Source organism: Scardinius erythrophthalmus, assembly GCF_964197995.2.
Source record: "Scardinius erythrophthalmus genome assembly, chromosome: 16".
Taxonomy (NCBI): Eukaryota; Metazoa; Chordata; class Actinopteri; order Cypriniformes; family Leuciscidae; genus Scardinius; species Scardinius erythrophthalmus.
Genome location: NC_138236.1, coordinates 19,105,100 through 19,132,650, shown reverse-complemented (window position 1 = coordinate 19,132,650; position 27,551 = coordinate 19,105,100). Strand labels below are relative to the sequence as shown.

The window sequence follows — 27,551 nt, the reverse complement described above, 5'->3', positions numbered from 1 at the left end:
GATACGCACGACCACACGCGCCCACGGGAGAGAGCAGTTCACGCGCGGCAGATGCTTCCCCGTCCTCGCTGAGATGATGGCTCTGTGGACGCTCTTCTGCATCCTCGCCTCTGTGAAAAGTAAGTTATGTGGTCAAAGCAAAGGAAGCGCTTCTCTAAGGCTTTATTCGCGAAACTATACATAATGTAGGCTTGCTGCGCGAGCACATTGATATTGCCATAGAAGAAGGGATGTATGAGCGAACCGTAGCTCTTTTGGAGATGGAGAGATGCTGGGCGGTGGACTATATCTATACAAACAGTGTGTTAATATTTCATTTGTGACCTGAATTTTTAGGTTTATATGCCCATATTTTCTTGTCGTCCTGTAAGTTGCTGTAGCGCATTTATATAGAATCACGTTGGCGGCGGCATGATAGGCTGTTTCTCATTGTACGCAGAAGTGCTGAGCAGCGGTTATGACACTGTAGCCTAAACCGAAATGATAATACACATCATTACTGCAATGAGCCGCAACCGCCACAGCTGCTGAAATGTGATTTTTAGAGGCTCTCTGGGGTCGCCGCTTGACGAAGATAACATTTAATTTGTGTTTATCACTCAGCAATGTCTCGCAAGGAATGGATAGTTGGATAGTTGCAAAGCTTGTGAGAAATCGATATTCATGTAGCGAGGTTGCTGAAATGGCTTGAAGTGTGCATGGAGAAACATAAGGGTCTTTAACCTCCAGACGCATGTATTATTAAATATCTACGCGAAAAGAAAGTTTAATGTTTCTTTTTACTTCAGAAAAAGAATATAACGATTCCCACCCAGATGTTACACATCTGTCATCACCATCAATTTGGGGTTGTATTGTAAAGTAATTTAACTAAATGGCAATTTGTTGGTAAACAGAAATATGCATATACTGTAGTATGAATAACATAACACACTTTCACACATATCATGTGCGTCTTTCATACAAATCCATAGTGTTGTTGCTCTATTTTCGCATACAATGATTTTATAAAAAAAAAATCTTAGACATTATCTACACTTTATCATGAAATACACTTTAGTCTGTGGAGTCCAATACAGTGAACAGATGTATTTTTCATTGTGGGAATAACAAACAATTTACCTGATTTACCTGTCAGAATCTCCTGGAATCAGAAAAGGTTTAGGGTTTTAAAATAAATAAAAAAGTAATGATTATTTCCCTAAAATTATTTCACTCTTAAAAGTCAAATATCTCTTCTTTAAAAGTGACCTGATGATCTTTAACCATCTTTTGTGTAACCTAATGTAGTCTGTTTAGTCCTTTTAAATAATATATTTTATTGGAAATCAGATTTAGATGTTACTACGTTTTAGGTTACCTTACCTGTCAATTTTTATGATGTAATTGTTGCAGTTCTCCTGTTAGAAACATAATGATTGAACATGAATTTTTAATTGAACAAGCTTAATATGGAAAAAAATAAATAAATGTGGACACACACCCACATTGTGGGCTGGTGAAAATTGACTTAGGTCCTTCTTTATAAGTGTCAGACCCCAGATGGCTAATTCAGTTAATTAACTCTGACTACAAGCTAATGAGTAAAAGAACAAGTGACCGTCAGATGTGTGGTGAAAGGGTTTGCTAGGGTCAGAAAGAGGAGGGTCCTCTCTCCACCATCCTACATCCATCAATAGCCCTCTTTTCCTATCTGAGCTCATGGTATAAGCATTTTAAGATTCTCTTACACAGCAACTCAAGGATAGATATAGTACTACTACATCTGTGTGTATTAGACTCACTATGCAGTAACCCACCCAGTCATATTAGATAATCATTAACGGTTGTTATGGTGATGAACAGACATGCATCCAGTGTGTGAATGATTAAGGTTATGTAATACACACATATCATACTATAGCAATGGTCTGTGGCCTGTTCTCTCATTAAGTGGCATCAAGTCAGAAGCTCTGAGTCTGACCTGTATTTAATGTTGAGCTTTTGTTCAGCTAAAATGCAACACTCTACTTTTGAGATCATCTTTTGGAAAATAATCTCTTATGGTATTTATTTACAAAGACCATTAGGGATAAAAGCCACCATCCTTTGCATTACCATTTTCAGTGATCCCATGGGCGGGGATACAAAAACGCGGAAGTGCAATCTGTAGTTTTCACGAAAGCCCTGGAGCTGTTAAAAGTCTTTTTACGGAGTTTCTCGGTCCAGGAATAACACGGAGAATGAGTAAACATGATTTATTTACATACAACCGATACTGTAACAATACAAAGTGGGTTGAAAATCGGTTAAGTTAGTTCATCCAAAAATGAAAATCTATATCATTTCTTCACTCTCATGTCATTCCAAATTAAGATTTTTTCTGTCCCTCCATTGAAAGTCCATTCCACCAAAACTTTGATACTTCAAAATGTTTATAAAGACATTGTAAAAGTAATCCATGTGAATAGAGTGGTTTAATATAAGTCTTCTGGAGGCACAATGTTCAGGCTGTATATGAATAAAAGCCTAAATTAAATCTGTTCACCGTATAAAGTGATTGTGTCCCTTCAGTATTAAAACTGCTTATATATTTCTTTTGCAATCTTTTTTATAAACTTTTTGACGTGTCAAACGTTGTGATGTAATGGACTTTAAATGGAGGGAAAGAAGAAAAATATCTTGATTAGCGTTTGAAGATGGATGAATGAAAGTCTTATAATGGGTTTGGAACGACATGACAGTGTAAGTAAATAGATTACATAATTTTCATTTTCGGGGTGAACTATCGCTTTAAGGCTGCATTTTATCCAATTTTTATAATATTAAGTTTACCTAATATAATTAATTTGAGTCAGTAATATTAAACTAGATATTTACATAATTCCTAATTTTGAATGTATTATTATATAACACACACACACATATATTAAAAAGTGCTATACAGGCACAGGAAGACATGGTATTCGTAGGCACCCACCCAGCCGAAATATATGGTGAATCAATATTCATTTCCTCTCACCTCATCCATTCTGCCCACGCATTAACTGTAATTAATGTCAGTAACTCTGTCCTTGCTCTGCTTTGCTGAGCGTCCTGCCGTAAGGCCTCTCTTTATCAAGGAGGAGCAGATTTGGCAGTGATTTTGGACTAAATACAGCTTCAGCCTTGAGGGAGCCGTAAAAACAGACAAAGCCTGTTGTAGAGTGACTTAAGGCCCACCTTTATCTACCAGCTGATCGATGGTGGAGACACAGAGGGTCAAGCCCTCTCCACCTCCTGCATTATAGATCTGCTACAAACTAACACCCAGGAATCAGACTTTTAAAACATACCACTACATAAGCCAAAGATGTGATGGATGGATGGATGTTTTCAAACAGAGCACACTGACTTGTTGAGAGAGGGAGTAATCGAAGAGACGGTGATGCTGGAAGCGGATGGTGGAACAGGAGGCGGACTTTGACACGGAATAGTCGGGCAAGAATCAGAAAACAGCTTTGGTGTGTTGCTTCAAGAACGAGACAGATCTCAAACCTTCAGGCTTGCATACTAATCAAATTACATGTACGCAAACTTGCCCATGCGTGTATCACTGTCTTTCCCATTTGCAGACACGCATAAAGAGATGCATATTTTGAGGGGTCAATAAAGAGCACTGAGTGTAGGTGCGGATGGGAGGTTTACCTCCTGGTCTATTTTTAGCGTTTATTATTCACACCTCAGCACACACACACTCCTCCTCACAGAGTCTGTGTCTCTCCCTTACTATTGGTCAAACACATTGACTCTCAAAGGACTTTCAAGGACGTCCTGGCTTCTTCTTTTAGGACACATCTACCGATTCCAAACCCCACCACATCACTGATGCACAAACTTGGACACATCATCAGTGTTGTTTCCTGGCGTCATAGTGTTTCGGGTCTTTCAACAGGCGACCCGTCTGAGGTGGATCAAGCCTTGGCCTGTGTCCAAATGGCATTTTGGGCTCTCCACACGTTACACCTTTTCAACCATAGGCATCTTGATACCCGCTCTGCAGCCTCCATGCTGTTGTTGATGGCTCTTTTCCGGCTTGCACCAGTTATTCCCAGCATTCCATAAGCCTTGCTGAGGGAATGTCCTTCAAATCCTCTTCAACCCACCTCCTCTGGCATGCACCTGGTTTTCCATCAATTCCAGCGTCAGGCCTCCAGCAGTCACTCTTTCTCTCATGCTCCTCTTCCATCGTTTCCTCCCAATTCACAGTTAGCTCCAGTTGGAAGCTGTTTCGTAGACTCCGAGACCAGGATGATGTCCAGTCTATGCATGGACTGGGTGATGTGTGCTGGAATTTTCAGCTGCCTATCCAGGTCAACTGTCATCAAATATATTGTTCACCCAAAAATAAAAATTCTGTCACCATTTACTCACCCTCATGTTCCAAACCTGTATAAATTTCTCTCTTATGTGGAACATGATATGATATTTTCCATGCAATTACAATGAATGCATACTGCAGCGTTCAAGCTAAAAGAATGAACGCAAAAGCAGCATAAAAGTATTGTAAAGATGATCCATACTACTTGTGCTCTGTATTCCTTGTCTTTTTGAAGCCATACAATAGCTGTGGTTGACAAACAGACCAAAAATAATTTCTGTACTGATACTATTCTGTTAACCCGAGAACAGCTTCAACTGAAGTAATTTAGATTAGATCAGTCAATTCATGAACTAATCATTATGAGTGAGTTTCTAAACAGGATCAACCAATTGGTTAAAATGATCTGACTCAAAAGAAGATTCGTTCACAAATCGTTCGAACACACCAATGAGAGCTAGATATAAGCCATGTGGACCACTTCAATGCTATTTTTGCTTTTTTGCATTATTTTATTCACTGTAATTGCATGTAAAAGATCTTTGTGTTTTACAGAAGAAAGTCATGCAGGTTTAGACTTTTTCCTGAAAAAGTATATAAAAAATATTTTGCAGCACGACTGTTTTCAATATTTATATAATAAGAAATGTTTCTTGAGTAGCAAATTAGCATATATGAATGACTTCTGAAGGATCATGTGACACAGAAGAATAGTAATGATGCTGAAAGTTCAGCTTTGCCATCGCAGGAATACATTACATTTAAAAATATAAATAATTATAAAGCTTATTTTTAAAATATATAAAATATATATATCATTTTAAATTGTAATAATAGTTCACAATATTACTTTTTACTGTATTTTTGATCAAATAAATATAGCCTTGATAAGCATATATAAGAGACTTCTGCAGACCTCAAAGTTTTGAGCAGTAGTTTGTATTGAACACAAACCCACACACACATTGTTTCTCTTGCCTTCTCTTTATCTTATTTTTCTCTCCATTTTGATGTTTCATGTACATTATAGCTTATATGCATATAACATGCTTGCGTTGTGCTCTTGTCATCTGATCTGAATGTCAGTCATGCTGGCTCAACACTTTAGCCCATGTAGATAAGACTCATATCTATGATCCACAGACCGTTTCAGCAGCCAACAAATGATCCTGAGGCTTTTCAGTTTCACATAGATATCCAACCAGCATGTCTCGCATGCTAATCTTCTACAGCAGTTTGAAATATCTGTATCATAAAAGCTTATGAACCAGAGGTCTTCAACCTTTTCACCCCATAGTCACACAGAGAGAGAGAGAGAGAGTTGCATTTTAAAGCTGGCTCATGATAACTGTGTATATGGTCGAAAAAAAGAAGCGTGAAGTCCGCACACTGAGAATTGTGCCTGATGAAGACCTGATGGTCGAAACGTTGTACTTCGCGCTTCTTTTTTTCGTTTATGTAACTTTGTTGTCCTGCACCTGAGCCCAATCTGGGTGTTTGGGATGTGCACACCAGTTTTGTATTTTTAATTCAACCGTGTATATGGTACCATATTAATGTATTTACATAGGCTACTCTGTTTACATTGCAAAGACATTAAAATAATCATTATTATCATATACTGTTCTGTACTTGAGCATTACATTTAGCTTAACTTTAGCTTTGGTTAACGTTAATGTACAGATTTTTTGTTTCACACATATTTTCATTTTTTTATTTTCATGATTCAAAAAGTAAACCTTAATTGCCAGATGTGCTAAGAGAGGTAAAACGCATGACTCAGCAAAGACCTTATGAATATTCATAATGCTACCTTATTTATTTTGTGTCGACCCCTGTCATTATATTATGATTTGAGAAATACATTTTATAAATTGAAATTTAATATATTTAAATACAAAAAAAAAATGAAGATAAATAAAACCTAATTTAAAATAACTGATTATTTACAGCTAAAAGCAAAGTTAAGCAAAGGCTCACAGCTAAACAAATAAACATTCAACACTTATAAATGAATTATTTTGTGATTATTAACATTTTAGAATAATAAGTACATTTCATTAAATTAAATATTTAAACAAAACACTAGGGCAACAGGGCATTGATGATGGTCAAGTATTAATTGCCGATGAGCTGCTGTTTTTTTAATCCAGATGTGCCCATGTGTTACCAAGCCAATGTTCCTTTTTGATGATCACAAACAAGCTCAGACAAGCCATTTCAAATCAGCCAGACATAAACCTGCCAACATAAGCTGGACTAATTGTTAGCACTCAATTTTCAGAACCAGTTTATGTCTATGGAGCACAAATGGTGATGGTTCAGAAGGAAGACAGACCCAGAAACAGCAGGGAAGCATAACAATAAAACAGGTTCAGAGTGCTATCGATTCCTTTTACATCCCATTTAAAGAGTGCACTGTATACTTCAAAGAAGAAAAAGAGTGTTGTTGAACTGCTTAAATGCCAATTTTGTGATCCAAGACTTTTCAGCCTTTAGATCAAATGTATAATCACAAATGCTTTGATTAGGCCTACATAATTACAGGAATCATTCAGCAATGCTACTGTAATGCAGTTTTATTGCACAAAATGTAAGACAGTCTACAGATGTAATGATTTTTATGACATTATATGATATAAAATATAATATTCTGAAATAACATTCTTATTTTAAGGAGCAATTTCTAATTCTGGCAAACGAAAAGGTGACACTAAAACCATATGCTGAGAGGTAGAATTTGGGGACATATCGACAGGCAAGATTATCCTGTAAAGAAGACAATGTCAGCCAAATGAGCTTATGAAGCCGACTCCCTTTCGTGTCCTTGTGGAATGGATTGCAGTATGTGTGATGCAATGCGATGTGCGGTAACACAATAGCTTTCTATGGCCAGGAATTTGTTTGGCCTGTCGTTGGAAGCTTTCACCGTTATGAGTGTACTTTAGATGCTAAGATCAATACCATCAGCTCTAGGCATCTGTCTAAAACACATCGTCCTATTCCTCCTGAAATGACTTCTCTCTTTCTTCTCTTCGAAAGGCATGTACTGCAGAAATGCAGTGCATAAATATAGCACAAATATGTATGTAATAGCCTGAAAGGAGAGACTTATTTTGTGCAGTAGACATTTACCCTAATTTATAAGCTATTCACAGCTGAATGTACAGTATGCACACCACATTCATATGAGCTTTTTTGTATGTTGGCATTGGAATATACTCTCTAACATCTAATGGTAGATAGTATCTGACATCTTTAGATGGTATCTAATATACGTCCATTTTACGTCCATTTATTCATTCACTATGTAATATGTGCATGTGTGATAAATGTTTGTGGTTTGATAAGACTGTCATTATGGGATAGTCCACCACCATGTTGTTCCAAACCTGTATGACTTTCTTTTTTGTGGAACACAACAAAGAATGTTGGTAACTAAACCATTTTGTTTTCCATTGACCATTGTATTTTTAGTCCATATTATACTAGAAGTCAATAGGAACCGAAACATTTTGGTTACCAGCATTCTTCAAAATGTCTCCTTTTGTGTTCCACAAAAAACAAAGTCATACTGTAGGTTTGGAATGACATGAGGGTGATTTCTTTGGGTGGTTTAACTCTTTAATGAATCCACACATATTGATCCACTTATGTTTAGGGGAGAAAGAATTGTAGAAAAATGATTGTGATTATTTCATTTTGTGAGGAATTTCTAACAAAAATGTGGAACAAATCTCAAAAGTATTATATTATTGCTTAATGTTAACATGATTGACAGACCATAAGTGCATTGATGAATGACAATTTGAATTATTTAAAATAACAGCATTTCAATGTTTGCTTTGAAAACATTATTCATGGCAGGTTAAATTCTCATTATAAGTCTATTAATGGACAATTTGGGCACACATATAGCATTTCCATACCAAGAGATATGTAAAAGAGAGAAATTACAAAACATGTCACAATTGCCCCCGGTCTCCCCTACAATATTTTAATGAGAGTAGATCCGCACACAAGCGAAAGCACAGGGAAACATTATAGCACTTATATAGAGCTGGAGAAGACGGCATCCTACTGCTTGGCTTTATATAGCACTGCAAACACCCAGAGAGTCTGAGCGAGAGGATCAAAGAGGAAGAGAAAACATGCTGATTTATTAAAATACCTTCTGCCTCAACACAGGCCCTCACAACATTGTCTTAAAAAGGCCAGAGGGGAAAGGATGGATGGACTGAGAAAGAAAAGAATGGAGGATTACCAGGAATGGAAGGAGGATAGTCATTGTGGCCTTTGCTGAACATTTACAGTCATTTTGAAACCAGAGGAGTGGATCCTCTGTTTGCTGTTATAATAGCTTCCAGTTTTCTGGGAAGGCTTAACACTTAATGATGGAACGTGAATGCAGGAAATTGCTCCTATTCAGCTGCAGTCGCGTGGTTAGGTCTCATTCGCATCGTAATTCATCCCAAATATGTTCAGTGGGGTTCAGGTCTGTCTGGTGCACACCAGACTCCGTGATTTTATGCACCAGTTAGTAGTAAATAGCCAACTCAGATTATATAAAAAGGCGGTGTCATATTTTTTGGCAATTTGTGAAAAATTTTAATCTGGGAGGTCATCTTTTGCCATTTACACTACAGTTCAATCGTTTGGGGTCAGTAAGATAGTTTATGTCAGTAAGTATTCTGATTTCTGAATATTCTGATATTTTTGAGTTCTGAATATACTAGTCACAACACCACGAAGTGTGCGTAGCAAACAGACAGATGAAGCTTCAGAAGAAGATAATTCCAATACAAAGTTTAATCCAAATAGGCAATAATCCAATACAGGGCAGAGATACACATCTAACGTGAACAAGCCCAAACAGAGAATGTGAGGGTACAACTTAAGTAGGAGCACAAATGAGAATAATTAATTAAACACAGCTGAAACCAATATAAACAAATGAGAAGCGGGAAAACTGAACAAAGGAAGACACCTGACTAATGAAAACAAACAGAAACTCCATGAAAACCAAAACTAACTGAATATAACGTGACAACTAGATTCATTTTGAATTTTGCACTTGAATTGAGTGATTTTTTTTTAAATTTTACTCATATGTTGTTGATTGAATATGTTTGTTTGAAATATGTGTTAATAATCCATGTGTTTTTATCATGTCTAATTTTTTGACAAATCAGGGATCGCCCACTTTTGGGCCCACATTTGCCTGGAGTGAATGATCTCAAAATGCTTATTGGTTTATACCCTTCAAATAACACATTAAATAAACTCAATTGTAGCTGGACCTTAACGTTAACAAAAGTAATTAAGAAAAAAAAAATCGAAATTACATGATTAAAGGAGAACTCCGGTCAATTTTAACATTGAGCTCATTTTTTTGTACATTTGGAGTGCTGTCAATACAGAGAACAACGACAAAAATCGGTGTTGCCTACACCGAGTTATTCTATTTTTAAAATATGCACCCTGTTGACTTCAATGGGGCAAGTACTAAACCTGCTTTTAGCCTCTTAACATCCTTGATGTGTCATTACAAGTGCACAGAAAATGTGAGTGATTCCTTCTGAGTGAACACGAGTGAATCTGACTGCAGTAGATGTGAAAGATATGAATAAAAATGATGTTATTTAAGCCAGCGCAAATACCTGTGTTTACATCCTGTTTTCGGTTTAAGTCCAAAGTAATCGATTGCCGAGTTCACGCGTGATCATAGGTAACTAAACCTATGCACGTGAACTCGGCAATCGACTACTTTGGACTTCAACCGAAAACAGGATGTAAACACAGGTATTTGCGCTGGCTTAAATAACATCATTTTTATTCATATCTTTCACATCTACTGCAGTCAGATTCACTCGTGTTCACTCAGAAGGAATCACTCACATTTTCTGTGCACTTGTAATGACACATCAAGGATGTTAAGAGGCTAAAAGCAGGCTTAGTACTTGCCCCATTGAAGTCAACAGGGTGCAAATTAAAAAAAAAAGGATATCACGGTGTAGGCAACACCGATTTTTGTTGTTGTTCTCTGTATTGACAGCACTCCAAATGTACAAAAAAATGAGCTCAATGTTAAAATTGACTTGAGTTCTCCTTTAACAAGAGGTGTCCCATTTATCTGAATTCACCCTATCATTGATTACTATTGAGTGTTGGCTTCTTGAGCATCAACAACAGTTTTTACCCTTTTGTGATAGTAAAAATATGCAAATTACGCTGCTTCTTCTTTATAGCTTTATTTGTTTTGCATTTTATTAATGTTAAACATCCTAAATAATGTGCTGATATATATATATATACACACACTTTATAGTTATGTAAAACTTATCATATTCATTAATATAGCCTAAAGACAAACAAGCACACTACTCACCAAATCATTCATCTCACTCTTTCATGGTCTTTTTTTAAAGACGAGCAATAAAAGAAGGAAAACTGAGCAGAAAAGAGATGCTGCATTTAGATAGAGACAGAGAGATTTAGAGGGATGTGCAGGTGGACATGTGCAGAGAGGAGAGCAGAGGAGAAAGAGAGTTTATGGTGTGTGATTAGAGTCTTCATTGATCTGTGCCGTAGAAACATCATTCCTGTCCACTGAACACAACAAGAACAAGCCAATAAGAGGCAGGGAGACAGAGACAGAGAGAACGGGATGGATGAGTAGTTAGAGAGAGACAGAGGAGATTTATTATGCTGACCCTGAGAAAGGAGAAAACAACAAGACAGGAGAAGTGAAAACTACATCCATGCAGAAGACAGAATAGCAAAGGGGAATATGAAAGAGAATATTTGACTTGCTTGTTAGAACTAGAGAAGTATAAAGTCATTTTACATACTGTCTAGTAAAGATTACAAATGTGTCACATTCTGTGTTGATTCACATTTGGTAGTGAAGATTAACCTACAAATATATGGGCCCTATGTATGTAGCTAATAGACTGAAGTAGGGAAAAAGGCTTTTACTTGATTTGATGGATAAAGCCATACTGCTGGATTGATCTGTAGGTGCTATTAGTCAATTGCAGTAAGCATGTGAGTTTTATAAGCAGGTGATGGGTGTTTTTCTGTCACTCTCAAAAATAAAGATTTGAGTCAGTGCTTTTCTGCTGTCCTGCCAAAATTAATAATAAATGCAAGCTATTTAGCTACCTAAAGCAAGCAGAAACATGATAAATATGAGGAACAGCACATATACTCTGAATGTAACAGTTTACAAATGATTGACAGCTTTTACAAAAGAGTGAGCATTATTGGGAATTATCAGACCATTTATGCTATCAGACCCCGCCATTTGTAGCTACACAGTCTATTTTGAAACTAAATTTAAAAGAATACAAATTTTTTGAAAATTATTAACCAATTTAAAAGAATATACATTATTAACAAAAATTACGTGTAAACAGTTTTTAGTATTTTTTGTTGGAGGGATTGAAACTGCAGTATATTCAATTATATATATTATATTTTTTATTTTATATATTATTATTTTTTATTATATATTTTAATAATTTGTATTGCCTAATCATAATAAAATATATCACCATAAATATTTTGATCATTTGCGTTATCAAATTATCAAAAATTTTTCAATAAATAATTCATTTCATTTAAGAAAAATGAAATTGCTTGATCATGCTTTGCATCATTTACACTGTGGCTTCCACACAAAGTAACATTCATTTTGTTATAAAAGATTTCTGTTCCATATAGCTGTTCTCGAGAGAGGAGGTTTTCTGTGTTTTGCAGCTGTGTCTTAGGTTTAAACAAAACTACAAAACAGATGCCACATCCAAAAATGGGAATCTTTTTGAAATGTGGGATGTGTATTGATCTACTGTATATATATATATATCTTACAGGCAGTGATGGGGCAGATACAGAAGAAAGACTGGTGGAGCATCTTCTTAATCCAGCCCACTACAACAAACTGATCCGACCAGCGACTAATGGTTCAGAACTCGTGACCGTGCAGCTGATGGTCTCGCTGGCCCAGCTCATCAGTGTGGTCAGTGTCTACTTTTGTTCTTTCATATTTAAATACAGTTTACATATTAATAAAGGTTTCACTAAACTGTTTTGACTCTAGCTTTGTATAAATAATTTGTGCTTACAAATTGTACAGTAAATCACTTAATCATGAAACTAGTTGTCACTTTCAAAAGAGTTAGCAGTGACTGAGACAGAGCATTTAACAAAAGCCTCTTTTCTATTCAAAATTACTTGTATTTTCAGATTTGGTCAGTTTTCAATGTGGTACTATGCCTCTTAGTTCAGTAAGCCCACTTAGGTCTAAAATGGAGCTGTGACATAATGCAGTTAAGCTCTGAGGCCTCAGGATTAGGATGTTTTTTTTTTTTTTATGTTGTAAGTATGCTGTAGGAAGCGAGTATGGACAACAGGAAGTAGCCATCTCGGTTCCCACAGGTGCAGCAAATTACCCATGCTTTCTGACCACTCATTATTGCTAACTGCTCAGCTGTCAGCCAATTACATGCTTCCTTCATGCTTGTAATGCACTGTAAATCAGCAGCTCACTTACCTGGGCTGAAAGCTGGAGAAAAGCAGTGTCATTCCTGTGTAATTTATCTTTGGAGCGGCCGGCAAGGGCTTCTTAATGTCCTTGATCCATAAAAGAACCATTATGCTCAAGAATGTAGCCTTTGCTCAATAAAAACAGAATTCAAACCATCAAACTTATTGTATTACATGGTATTATACTATATTTTATTATATTTAATAAATTATATTTAATACATTTGAATGAATTCAGGAACATAAATGAATCATAATGAACCCTATTATGCTATTTTAATGTTCCTAAACTTGTTTTGGAGGTCACCTACAATAGATTCACATGTATCCAAGGTAAAAAAAAAAAAAAAACACTTTCATTTTCTCTTAATAGTGGAGCGGCTAAGTGATATAATCGTTCAGTTTATGATACAAGCGTGAAAATTGGCATGAGCAGTCTCCATGGGTCACTTGACAAGAAAATTGTCCGAGCCACATGAAATTTCAAGATTTTTCATTTTTCAAGATGGCCGACACCTTAGTGGAGCAGTTAAGTGATATAGTGGTTTATTTGGTGATACAAGCATGAAAATTGGCATGAGCAATCTCTGATGGTCACTAGACAATAAGCCACCCACAGCTACTTGAAATTTCAAGTGGCTCGGACAATTTTCTTGTCAAGTGACCCATGGAGACTGCTCATGCCAATTTTCACGCTTGTATCATAAACTGAACGATTCTGCCAAACATAAGCACTTAGCCGCTCCACTATAATGTACATTGCAGCATCACCTATTTTTTCACAGTGCCTGAAACGGTTCAATACAGGTTTCAGTCTCTCTGAACCCCTTCTTTACGAGAGCTTACCCTGCTCTGATTGGTCAGATATCCCAGTCTGTTATGATTGGCCTACTGCTTACAGCATATGTCGAAAACGAAACGTCCATTACCATATCTGAATTTCAGATCCAGAAGCTGATTAGCACTTGATACACAGTGATACGAACAGTAAAGATGACGTAGGTTTTACCGTATCAATTTGATTCTGAGTCCTCATCCTTTGGAAGTGCATGCAAAGTGGATTTGTTCTCGTATCGCAGAAAACAGCATCTTCTTGACATGGTGATGAAAGGAACCAAACTCTTCCAGGCCTCAGCTGTAACTAACAAGGTTTGAAGGCAGGTCAAAATAAATGTTGTTCGTGGGCAGCCAATGAAGTCCATAGGCTGGCATTATGCAAATTTGCTACAAAGCTACCTAGGTGCATGTTGGAAGTAAGACTGAAATATAATTTCAGACAGTCCAGAATCGGTTCTCTCTTTTAGGGAGTTATTAACTCTATTTGTAGTGCACTTTGATCTTTAAATCTTTGCAGACCTTTATTTTTACAAACAACTATATTACACACTACATGAAAGGTAATATCTGAACAAGCATAATAGGGGCTTTATTTATCAAATTTTAATTAATTATGCAGTTTGTGTAAATTTTTACCTTCCTCTGTTTTTTTCTACACAGCATGAGAGAGAACAGATCATGACCACCAATGTCTGGCTTACACAGGTCAGTCTATATTTGCATTATTTATGCTCCATTTTATTTTCAAGATGTAAAGTGTTTTTACACCACACACACACACGAATTTGTTTTTCTATCATAATGATGTAGCTGTTTCATTGGTTTCTATTAAAGATTACATTTAAAAACTATTATTAAATTATTAATCTTTTTTAAGATTACGTTCAAGTGTGTATTCACAATTAAATTAAATATCTAATAGCAACATGCACCAATAAATATCATAAATGGTTCAAAAGCTACTACACTGTAAAAAGATTTTTCAAAGTTGTAAATAAAACAAAGTTTCAGGGTTATGCTCAGTGTTCTTGTTTTTTCATTCATGTGTCTGTGTTTCTTGTGTTTCCTTTTAGTTTATCTTGTTAATTTCCTTGTTTGTTGTCTTAGTTACTAATGGGTTTCACCCATTAGTGTCTGGTTTATTTGCCTTTGTTTGTCCTCTGTATATAAAGCCCTGTGTTTCATTTGTTGCCTGTTGGTTATTGTCTTTAGTAAGTGTGTGGATTATGCTGCTACTTCTCCTGGTTTTCTCCTATGTGATTCTCTGTGTGGATTTAAGACTTTATATTATAGTACCTGTGTCAAGAGTTTTGGACTGGACCAAACACAACGTGACAGAATAACCGACCCTCAGCTATGAGTAATACTATGGATTGTAGTGATGGTAGAAACAAAGCTTTTCATAGCTTCGAATTAACTGAACCAATTGCTTCGCAAAATGATTCACTGTTTCGAACCGTTCAAAAGGCCATACGCTGGTGAACAACAAAAACTCAGGCCAGACATACATAACACCTTTTACAAATACATTGCAAATGTTTTATTAAAAGTAAAATCTATAAAATTCAATTAACTAATCATCTAATAAGATTAAATATCAAGTGTCTGTATAATATGTGGTCTTTTATCAATTTTCAGGGGCTGTTTTGTTTGTTCCATGGATGGCTCTGCTAAACAGGCCAATAAGAGACTATTAACTATTATTATTCATTTTAATTATACTAATGTCTCATTAAAATGTCTACAAATGTATAAAACTGATCAGAGATCAGGTAAAAACTATAGACAGTTGTTCAATGGTTCGCCACTGGGGGGCGATCTCAGTGGATCTGCATGATTCATGGGTTCACAGAGATTGCCGCCCAGCGGTGAACCATTGAAATTTCGAAACATTTCGAAACATTTATGATGTAAAATAGCCTTGTTTACTGAAAACACGTGACTTTGGCAGTTTGATACATGCTCCAAACCACTGATTCCATACAAAAGGTTTCAAAGCTTCATGAAGCAGTGTTTCAAAAACACCCTTCACTAACAGATTGCCCTTCACAGAATGGGGAGGAGTATGCTGAAGAGATCTTAGATCTGTACCATGAGGCACGCTGGGACAACTCTCAAGGCTCTCAAGTACATCTTTTGGAGTAGGATGGATGACATCATAGGCCAGATGCTGCTTGTGGAGGAGGACTATATTTCATTCGTTGACTTCATCGACTTCACCCTCCTGTGGGTGTCTGGATCCTCCTTCACACTGGGCGTCATCAGGGAAGGCATCAACTCCAACTTCCCAGAGCCCATATCCCTGCCTGTTCTAGGAAGCCTCATCTTCCCAGGACCCAGTGATGAAGCCTGAGCCTGCCACGGAACCAGAGGTCAAGCCATTGCCCGCCATGGACCATAAGCTTGAGCCACCTCCAGCCACGGAGTCAGAGCTAGCCACATCGTCTATCCCGGAGCCAGATCCAGATGCCATATCCGTCCCTAGGCCGGAGCCCACTGGGCTCACTTGTCCCTAGGTCTCCACCCTGGTCTCTCATCGTTCTAGTTTCGCCACAGACTTCTTGGCCTCAACTCGCCACCCCTTCGGTTCCACCGGGCTCCTCCTTCCCTCTGTCTCCACTTTGGTCCTCACTCCCTCCAGCATCGCCCAGTTCTGCCAGGCCCCTGTCTCCACCTTGGTTCTACTAGCCACTGTCTCCATCTTGGACTTCTTACTAAAGACTTTATTGTCTTTAATAAGTGTGTGGATTATGCTGCTACCTGATTTTCTCTTTAAAGACTTTATATTATAGTACCTGCGTCAAGCGTCTTGGATTGGACCATACACAACATGACACAAAGATTTTTGGAGAACATTTTACAAAATTTTGCTTTTAATTCAATGTGTTACTTGCATTTCTTTGTAATTATTTGTGAAATTTACTAGCAACGTTTTTCAGTGTAGTATATACAGAACTACTCATCAAAATCAGTTTGAACAGATACAGTACTCTCTTACACATATCTCTCTTTTTTCTATTTCGTTCTCCATCTTTCTGTCACTCCCTCTCTGAATCATCTGCTCATGGTCACTATGACTATAGATGTCAGTTGGCAGGAGTTATTGCCGCTGTCAGTACAGGTTACTCATAAAACTTTGCAACTGTGTGTGTCTTTTCTAGCTAGAGTGTGTGTATGCAATTGGTGTGTCAGAGTAAAGAATGTAATATAATTACATTAGTGGTCACTATCTGGTCAAAACCAAACAGGAAGTGTGTTAAATTACCATCATTAGACATTTAGCACTCTTTTTGTGTGTATTAAGATGGCTACCATTAGTTAGGCTATGCCTTTTGACAGCTCTCATTTGCAGTCTATTTAATCTGTCAGCATTTATGGCCTCGAGTCATTATTTCAAATTTTCTAATCTAGTTTATTAAGACATTTCTATTAGTAATGAAATGTGACAGATCATTAATACGCTATATACATACGCTATATATACTAATATACTGCTAATTAACCAAGAGCAGTGGTGTGTGTGACAGATGAACATGATCTTAACAGCATGTGAGGGTTGGTTACACGGCCTGTTCACAGGTCAACATGTGACGGGTTCAGGACATAAGGAGAAATGTGTGTGGAAGAAGTTCATAGATTTATTAGTGTATAACATAGTGTATTTCACGGTTTTTGCTAGTAGGTGTTGTAACTATATTATCTGGCTACAAAACACATTTTTCTCCATTGACAGCCATTCAAAAGTAGCTGTTTATTCTGCAATTGAAATTAATGGGAATGCTAACAGATTGCTTTTTTCCAGTTATCAAAGGCCTACTTGAGTCTATCATGGTTATTAATTTTCACACTTTCCTCAGGAGTGGCAAGACTACCGACTAACATGGAACCCAGATGAGTTTGATGGCATGAAGAAGGTCCGTCTTCCCTCCAAACATATTTGGTTACCTGATGTTGTTCTTTACAACAAGTAAGTCTCAAAGATCATCCCATTTTTGGCTCTTGAGTATTTACTTATCTAGTCAGATTATTACTGTCTTTATCATATCTTATCCTTTCTTTTCATCACCCATTCGTTTCCTCTTTCAGTGGAGGGTAGATAACATCCCTGCTTATCAGTCTTCCTCTCATTAGCAGTGATCCTGTGTCACATTACATGACCTCACTGTAAATAAAACATGTTCTCCTCTCTCACTGTCATGTCGCGTAGTGGAAGATATTTTAAATTTAGCCTAGTTCATACTAGCATCCTTCCTGTGTTTGTCTGAATGTATCATTAATAAACCGTGTGAGACAAACCCACAAGCAGGCCCTAAACGCTAAGGCTTTCTTCAAGATACTTTTGAAGTAACAGGGTCAGGCAGTAAATATGAAAAACACTGCATTAAAGCTATAGCCACATGACTTATGACATTATACGTTGGGATGCACAATGTCATGGGTTGGATTCATAGCAAATGCACAAGCCAATAAAGTGTGTCCCTTGAATTCAGTGTTCCATCTGCAAAATGTGCATGTTTAAATGTTTGTTGTCATGATGACGTAAACTCTCAAACATTCACACAATATCTGCAAAGTTAAGTTAAAAAACTGTAATGCACTATTTACATGAAGCAATCTCTATCTACAAATTACATAAGTAATGCATAACCTAAAATGTATCCACCTTGAAAAGGACAATTTAGACAACTTTAAAGCTCTATAGTTAAACCTTCTTAAGGAAAAATAGTGTATATATTAGGGGTGTCACGATTCTCCAAATCCTCGATTCGATTACATTTTCGATTCTAAGGTCACGATTCGATTCGATTCTCGATTTTTACATACATTTATTTATTTATTTATTTTTTTTTATTTTTTTTATTTTTTTTTTAAGCACAGGTTGCTTAGGCTAGACTAGGTCTGGGCAGTATGACCAAAATAATTTTTTCACGATATGACTCATTTTATTTCACAGTAACAATATATTTCACAATATAGTTATGCTATTCTGGAGAAATTGACAGAAAGGGCTTTATGTATAATAAATAAACCCAAATAGCCTACTTTAGAAATGAAAAGTACTTCACCTTGTTTGATTTTCTTTTTCTTTTATTTGGTAAATGATTTATTTGGTAAACTATTTTGATAGCTAAATATATTAAACAGAACACAACCATCAACTTTTAGATGAACTGCCCCCAACTGATTGATATTAAATACAACTCGTATGTGCGATTAAACTTTAAAGAAAGTATTGCTGAATAACTTTTCAATCTCATGTTATTGTTTCACTTAATCATTCAGTTTATAATATCTGATATTTTATATTGAACTATTCTATTCATAATAAATTAGTTACTTCCTTTTAATTGTATAGGATATTAGTAATACTAGTGGTTTAGATGTGTTCCTTCCCCGGTAAAGTTTTGCCATGCTTATAAGTTACTGCGTTTTTAAGGGGCTTGTTTTGCTCTTTTTGTGATATCTGGCAACCCGTCACCTGGAGCTTAATCAATAAAAGTTCAGAAGTGACTAGAAGGAGAGCAGCAGTAATAAAAACCTTACAGCAGCTACTGTTAGCATTGACTAAGTAGTTTAAATTATACACACCTTGAAACTGTGTCATTATTTTACCATAGCCCGGTGAACCGCGCTCCCTCTCAGTGCGTGTGCACGCGCGCGTCTTTTGTATCAGTAAAATACGATCGAGTTTGAGCGTCCTCAAGTTGTAATCACGTTTTGAATCAAATGAAGATTTTATCAGCTGGTTCAGAGGCCAATTGTTTGGATTTAGAAAATATAACGCGCGCTGTACATTTTGGCTCAGATACAGGATAATATTATACATTCGCTTTAACTAGCAGGCTGTTCATTACCATGGCAACCGCTTGCGCGTCCTTTCTGAACGTAACTGTACACATAGACAGATAGATACATTATATAAGGTTATTTCTATTCGTTAGAAGAATATTGATATATGAACTTCTTGTAAAGTAGCCTAAGCCCTGTTGCGAGCATGTACGTCCCTCTAAACTTTCTGGGTGCTACACTGCGCTCTAGTTGACTTCTGTTCTGCAAGCCGACCGCACCGGACGTGACATGGGGGCGTGGCAGTATCGACGATTCAATTTTTTAATTCGATGATCGAGGTTGTGGTTTAATTTCGATCGATTTCGATACAAAATCGAAATCGTGACACCCTTAGTATATATATATATATATATATATATATATATATATATATATATATATACAGTGCAATGCATTAGTTAATACACCCATGCTAAAGTTGACTAAAAAGAGGAATAAAAAATCATATTTTGGAAATTGAACTTAATGCCTTAATTTAAAAAATTAGGAAAAATCCAACCTTTTAGGACACCAATTTTCTTTGTGAATGAATAATGTATCGTAAATAAATAAATGTTCTTCCTTAAAATACAGGGTGCATAAGTGTGTACACCCCTATGTTAAATTCCCATAGAGGCAGGCAGATTTTTATTTTTAAGTGTTTTTTTTAAATTAATTTTTAGGATACTATGCATCCTGATAAAGTTCCTTTGGCCTTTGGAATTAAAATAGCCCCACATCATCACATAGCGGAATTAAAATAGCCCCACATCATCACATAGCCTTCACCATACCTAGAGATAGAGATTTTTATTCCTCTTTTTAGTCAACTTTAGCATGGGTGTATTAACTTATGCATTGCACTGTATATATATATATACTGTATATATATATATATATATATATATATATATATATACATTGTAAGTTTTACTGTTACCCTTTAAAAAGAAACGAGGCTCATTTATTTTACATGATCAACATTATGGCACATTTGCTGTTGATAGAGCTTCCTTTAAAGTATAAACCACCTCGTAACCCCTCTATCTCCTTCCTCATCAGTGCTGACGGCATGTATGAGGTGTCTTTCTACTCCAATGCTGTCGTCTCCTATGATGGAAGTGTATTCTGGTTGCCACCAGCAATCTATAAGAGCGCCTGTAAAATTGAGGTGAAGCACTTCCCATTCGACCAGCAAAACTGCACTCTGAGCTTCCGCTCGTGGACCTACGACCGCACAGAAGTGGACCTGGTTCTGCGCGCGGATGTGGCTAGCATGGACGATTTCACACCCAGCGGCGAGTGGGACATCATCGCACTGCCCGGCCGTCGAAACGAAAACCCCCTGGACCCAACCTACGTAGACATCACCTATGACTTCATCATCCGCCGCAAACCCCTCTTCTACACCATCAACCTCATCATTCCTTGCGTCCTCATCACATCGCTGGCCATCCTAGTGTTCTACCTGCCATCAGACTGTGGGGAGAAGATGACGCTCTGTATCTCAGTGCTACTGGCCCTCACTGTGTTCCTGCTGCTGATCTCCAAAATCGTGCCACCCACGTCCCTCGATGTCCCTCTGGTCGGGAAGTATCTGATGTTCACCATGGTGCTGGTCACGTTCTCCATTGTTACGAGCGTGTGCGTGCTGAACGTGCATCACCGGTCACCCACTACACACACTATGCCTCCGTGGGTGAAGTTGGTGTTCCTCAACAAGTTGCCCACTCTGCTCTTCATGCAGCAGCCGCGAAACAGCAGCGAGCGACAGCGTCTGCGCCAACGCCGTCGTGCCAATGAACAGCAGGAAGGTGGGCGAGGGGGTCTGGCTGCCGGGCTCATGGCGGGACTGGGCCTGAGCGGCTCTTCATCAGGGAATAAAGAGAACAATGAGGCGTGCACATGCTATGTGAACCGAGCCTCAGTGAAACAGTTTGGGGCAGAGTTGGGTGGAGGGGGTGGAGGGGGTGGCGGAGGGGGTTCGACAGATGGACTAAATGGGATAAGGGAAGGGGGGAGAGAGGCCAGGGAAGGAGGTTCGAATCCATTGCAGAGCTCTGCTCTACCTCGGGGGAAGCAGCAGCCCCCTACGGTCCTCACCCAGGCTCTGCTGGCCCAGGCCTGCCCAGGGTTCGAGGAGGCTGTAGATGGAGTCCGCTTCATCGCAAACCACATGAAGAGCGAGGACGACGACCGGAGTGTGAGTCATTCTCTTTCATAATCACATCTCTGAATGTGCGGATGAGTGGTTTCACATTAGCAACAACAGCATGCTATCATTCATAGCAGTCATAGTGTAATTAATGCTTCCTGTTCATTGTTGTACCTCAAATTATAGTAGTGGTACTGACAGAAATATGGTGACTGAGACTAGAAATATGAGATGAAAACATTCCTCTTGTTCAAACAAATAACTTTGTTGCTAAGAAGCTAACATGTATTTGGCCTGCACAACTAATTGAATAATCATACAATCATGGCTGATGTGACAGATAACCGATAACCATAATAATTATATTTAATGGCATACTGTACATTCTATCATCAATTACTCACCCACGTCATTTCAAACCCATTAGTCTTTCATTCATCTTTATCTTTGAATATCTTCCACAGAAATGAATATGTTTTTTAATGAAACCTGAGATTTTTCTGTCCCTCCATAGAAAGTGCTTTTTTTTTCAAAGGCACGTTTATAAAAGCTACTTAAATGCCCTAATTAAACTAAGGCATAATCCTGGCTTAATCTAAGCACTGACTGTGAAACAAGGCCTATTTGTCAGAGTCATACAGACAACATATATTTCCTAAAAACTTTTTGAATTGGGCACATATCTGTAACACCAGTATTTGATCCCATTTCTTTTGAGCTTACTCCACAACTGGACCTGTATCTGCTGAACTGTACAAATGAAGAGATAACTGTGGTTGATACAAAAGTGCTAAGATCATATAATAGAAGCTGAGCTGAACCAAGCCGCAGTTCCAGTCACTTTGCAGTCATTTCTATGTCAGTATTGAAATTATTTTGCTGCAATTACAGCTAAAAGAAAGTTGGACATTATACAAAAACCTGTTAGGAGTGAGCAATAGATTAGCAATAGCCCTGACTCAAAACTTGGCATTCATTATGAGCTCAGTGAACGCTTACACACGTTCCTACAGACATGCTCAGATCAATATGCAGCTCCACACTTGTGGTTTAATAATCTCTGATGTGGAGGCTTTGACAGGCAAGTCCTGAAGCATTAAAAAAGAGATGTGGTCTTTAGCCAAAGCACAGCTACACATCAGCACTACACTCACTGTTGGCATTTAAATGGCTTACAGTCCCATTCTGTCAAACACCGTCTGAGTCTCAGCATTACTCACGTACGAGAGCAGCAGTTGTGCTGGATGATACGAGAGGTGATTTTTTTCTTTTTTTTATAACAAAGATGTGCATTTTAGAAGCCAAGTGATAAAAGCCAGTTGATCTATTTGTAGATAGTCTAGGTCGGAGGTGATCAGATATGAAAATATCTCATTAAGAAGATATATGAAAATAGATATATGAAAATTTATTAAAATAGATATATTAAAAAGTTTTACCTGTAATGTATAAGATATAATGTGTGTGTGTGTGTGTGTGTGTGTGTGTGTGTGTGTGTGTGTGGGTATGTATGTGTGTATATATATATATATATATATATATATATATATATATATGTGTGTGTGTGTGTGTGTGTGTGTGTGTGTGTATACACACAAGTAAATACAAATATAAAGATAATATAGATAAAAAATACAATATATTTATTAATAATATATGTAATAAATGAACACTTCTTAATTGTTTTTATATTTGTAATTTATTAATTATTGTCATTTTGAAAATATTTCATTTAAAATTACAATTACATTAATTCTATTTTATGGTTCATTTGATACATATTTATATTATTTTATCTTTTATATGGGCCTCTTTCATAGCATGAAAACTGCTGAATAAGTGGATATACAGTATTATAGATTTATGGCTAGTGAGTTGTTTTCTTTATCTTTTCACATTATTTTGAAGATATTGTTTAGTTCGAACAGTTAGCAATATATTTTTATAACTCAGCGATATTTTCAAGTGGGCTTGAGCAGTTGGTTTCTCTTTAAGAGCAGGAATACAGTCAACATGAGGTAAAATTAACAACACTCAGTAATTCTGTCAATCATCTCGACCTGAACACAGTTTCATTCCCATGGTAACAAGGCGTCTCCATGCCAACTCCCTTGCAGCCTTTGCCGTGGTTACGGTTCAAGTCCCCTGTGTCTCACCTCATCAGAGCAGTGTGGCGGAATGAAGTCTCTGTTCACATTAACCTTTTCCTTCACCCTCTTCTCTCCTCCCTTCTCTCTCTATTTCTCACTCGCTCCCACACATTCGCATTCAATTTCCCGTTTACCTCTCAATTTTTTTTAACCCCACCCTCACATTTTATATATGACTCATCTATGTCCTGTCTCTCTTTTACATTTGACATCTTCCTTGCTTTTTGACATTTTGCCTTTCTAAAGGGATATTTCACCTAAAAATTACAATTCTGTCATTATTCCCTCACTCTCCAGTCTTTCTAAAGTCATTTGCTGCTATCTTTTCCATGGAACTCAAAGAAGGAATTTTTGAAGAGTCTTGCTGCCTTTTGCAATGTAATGAGTTCAAAGCTCCAAAAAAGAACCCTTTTCTTCGCTGATTCATTCATTATTATTCATTCCTCTCTGCTGCAGCTCTCAAATCAAATATGGCATCTATGGCCCAGGTTTAACACCATGACATATGGTCACAGTCTCATGTAACAAGACCTTTGAATAGACGTCACAAGGTCTGTCCATACAGCAGCAGATTCTGGTCAAGAACCACCTACTAAGGAAGAGCAGCTTGACTGACATGTATAGAGATCAATCACAATTATTGTTATTTAGGGATGGGGTTATGAAAAACATCATGGCTGCGTCCGAAAGCTTAAAAATGCCTTCGAGATCCCACAATCCTGTGCTTTCTATAAGATACCTTCGTGCGCAAATGCTGCCTACAAAGTCATTGTCTGATAGGTCAGGCAACAAGTCACTGCCTAAGCTTTCGGGGACGCAGCCCATACCAGGGTTGGGCAAATAAATTTAATAGGTGATGGGAAATGGTGTGGGAAAAGGTCTGGGAAATGGTCCAAAAATTTATATGAAGGCCTATAAAATCTTCAAACTTTAAGACTCTCATCTCGTGCCAACATTCAGTTTTCATTCATCGGTTCTTTCATTGATTCAGTTCTTGTTAAAAATGACTAATTCGGTTCAAATGAATTGTTTTCCATTGCAATTCATCCTTACATTCAAATTCAGATTTCAATTCTACTTCCTGTTTGCTTCCTTAGTATTTAAATTCATGAATTAAATTGGAATTGTAAAAGCATTCTCTATTCGATGTGAACAACTAAAAAATTCATTTTTAGAGAACAGAGAAAAGGAGAGCATGATAAGATTACAAAAAAATTGCAGTATTCAGTAAATAATGGAAGAATTTCACCCTTTTTCCCCATTCTTTCTCTCTCTTTTATTAAATTTATAATTTTTTTAAATTTAAATTACATTACATTATATACAATTTCATTTCATTTCAGTTTGTTGCCAAGGCAGCATTTCTAATTCTCATTGAAGCTAAGTTTTTCAACTAATATTTGTATTTTATTTCAGCATTATTTTGATTGATGAAAACTATTTTTAATAGTTTTAGTTTTAGCTAAAAATAACTACACGGTTCTCTCAATCCATCCATCCTTCCACTCCTTTTTCATCTGCTGTTCTTTTTATCTCACAGGTGAGTGAGGACTGGAAGTACGTCGCCATGGTGATCGACCGTCTATTCCTCTGGATCTTTGTGTTTGTGTGTGTCTTTGGCACGATCGGAATGTTCCTTCAACCTCTTTTCCAAAACTACACAGCCAAAACTATCACCCACACACCTGGCTGACTAACCACCAACCCTCGCCACACCAATGGAAGCTACCCACCATCAGTCGCGACAGGAGGGCGAAGGGAGGAGGGGGGGTCTGTCGAAGGGGAGGGCAAATGTCACTCTGGACTAACCTTAGGTTTATATGAAACTTTTTTGGAATATCATGCAGAGTGGGGATTTTGTCCAGGATTCTCATTCAGGCCTTTCGTCCAGTCCACCTTCCCCTCCTTTTAGGTGAAAAACCACACAAGCCAATCGGAGAGAAAGGAGACACCTGTTTACTTTGCTCAGCAGCCAATCAGCACTCTTTTCTGCAAATAGAAAGCCATCCACAGCCCACAAGCTCTGAAACAAGCAAGAGTCACATGACTTCCGTTTGTTACCTGTACATGCAAGCTAGCCAGACAGGGATGAACTTAAATGCCTGCTCTAACGTCATTTCTATCAGATTTTCATAATTAAATCTGTCTTATTTATTTCTTACGGTCTAGAAGCCTGTCATGATCCATGTATTGCAAATACAACAACATTCTCATTTCTGTGCGAAAACGAGTGTCTAGTCCTTCGAGAATGGGCTTCGATGCAGTATTGTATTATTATTTATATAATTAATGTGTGAATTGTATTACTACAACACACAACATAAAGAGGGAGGATGCCTGATGAGATCAGAGTGAGCGTGTTAATAGACAATGACTGTAGGATTGGTGGCTCTATGAAAACAGTTAAATTTGCCAAAAAAAAAAAGCCCCACTATTATAAGGCTCTCTGTGACGTGGGAGAGGGTTCCCATCCATAAAAATGTTGTCCCAAGCCTTGTGAATTTTCAGTACAACACTGAACAGATGAGCAATGAGCTCAATGACTCCCTTTAGCTCCCAAATACTTTACTGAGGTCTGCCGTTGTCGGACAGAATGGTTAATAGTCAACGAATCTGAGAGTTCAAAATTGAGACAAGAGAGACTAAACTGACATGAAAAGTTTTCATGATGAAATTCTGAGCAGTATGGCCTCCTTTATCTTCCTTTCATTCCCTTTCTCTCTTTCTGCTATCCTTCTCATTTAAATATCCTGTTCCTATCAGTCCTCTCACACCACATTACTTGCGCCTTAGAAATACATAATAGCTTCTCATGAAAATATAAAGCCATTGATTATGACCATTCCCATATTCAAAAACACATTAAGTGTTAACATAAGTTTGGATAATACTTGATTTTAGGTGATTATACTGGTTGTGAAATCAGCGATTTCAGCATAATTTGAATGCTTGTCATTCACAAATTCTATGGTTGTTTGTTCATTAAGTATTTTGGATTATTTGATTATGCTTTCAGATATTAACAAGAGTACAGTACTCTCAGCTCCGTTTAACACATTTGATTTAAATATTAAGGTAAATTCAGGTAAAAAGAGATTATATAAAATCAGATTATATATCCGTAGTACCATTCAAAGTTTGGGGTCTGTCACCAATCACGGTCACCAAGGCTGCATTTATGTATTTGATCCAAAATACAGTAAAACCGTAATATTGTTAAATATTATTACAATTTAAAATAACTTTTGCTCATAAAAAAACAAAGTGAAGCAATATGCTAGCATTGCTAGCTATTTCCTCTGCTAATTGAGCCTCCATATCCTTCTTCCTATTTGCATATCATATCTTGACCTTAATGAATTTGTGGGCCACTACCTGGCAGTTAAGACTTTAAGTGTGGATTTCTCTATCAGTTTCATCCATACGGTTCATTAAGCAGGAAATCTCCAAAACTCATCTCTCAGAAAGCAGATTATGCAAAAATGTTCACCCATGGATTACATTTTTTTTCTCGACTGTATTTCCTGAGCGCTTCAAATGACCTCGCACTCATGCTATCCTGCTTTAGTCTTTCTCATTCCTCCTCTCGTATTTCTCTCACCAGCACTGCTCTGCAAAAAAGCCCTTTTTACAAACCACAAACCTGCATAGTACAGTTGCTCTATTACATTCTCTTATCCTGACCGTTAGCTTT

At 37.2% G+C, this 27,551-nt stretch overlaps 1 protein-coding gene across 1 annotated transcript; it reads left to right on the top strand.

The window, feature by feature from the left end:
• On the top strand, nucleotides 1-27,551 carry chrnb2 (cholinergic receptor, nicotinic, beta 2). The gene is made up of 6 exons (XM_081387894.1): nucleotides 1-119; nucleotides 12,214-12,359; nucleotides 14,384-14,428; nucleotides 17,581-17,690; nucleotides 20,615-21,755; nucleotides 25,398-27,551. The coding sequence occupies exons 1-6, from the start codon at nucleotides 74-76 to the stop codon at nucleotides 25,548-25,550; spliced, it is 1,641 nt and encodes a 546-aa protein (XP_081244020.1). The 5' UTR covers nucleotides 1-73; the 3' UTR covers nucleotides 25,551-27,551.

Coding starts and splice junctions, on each gene's coding strand:
- chrnb2 (XM_081387894.1), top strand. CDS start 74: ATGATGGCTCTGTGGACGCTCTTCTGCATCCTCGCCTCTGTGAAAA. Junction 12,360..14,383: donor TGGCCCAGCTCATCAGTGTG/GTCAGTGTCTAC, acceptor TTTTCTACACAG/CATGAGAGAGAACAGATCAT. Junction 21,756..25,397: donor GCGAGGACGACGACCGGAGT/GTGAGTCATTCT, acceptor TTTATCTCACAG/GTGAGTGAGGACTGGAAGTA.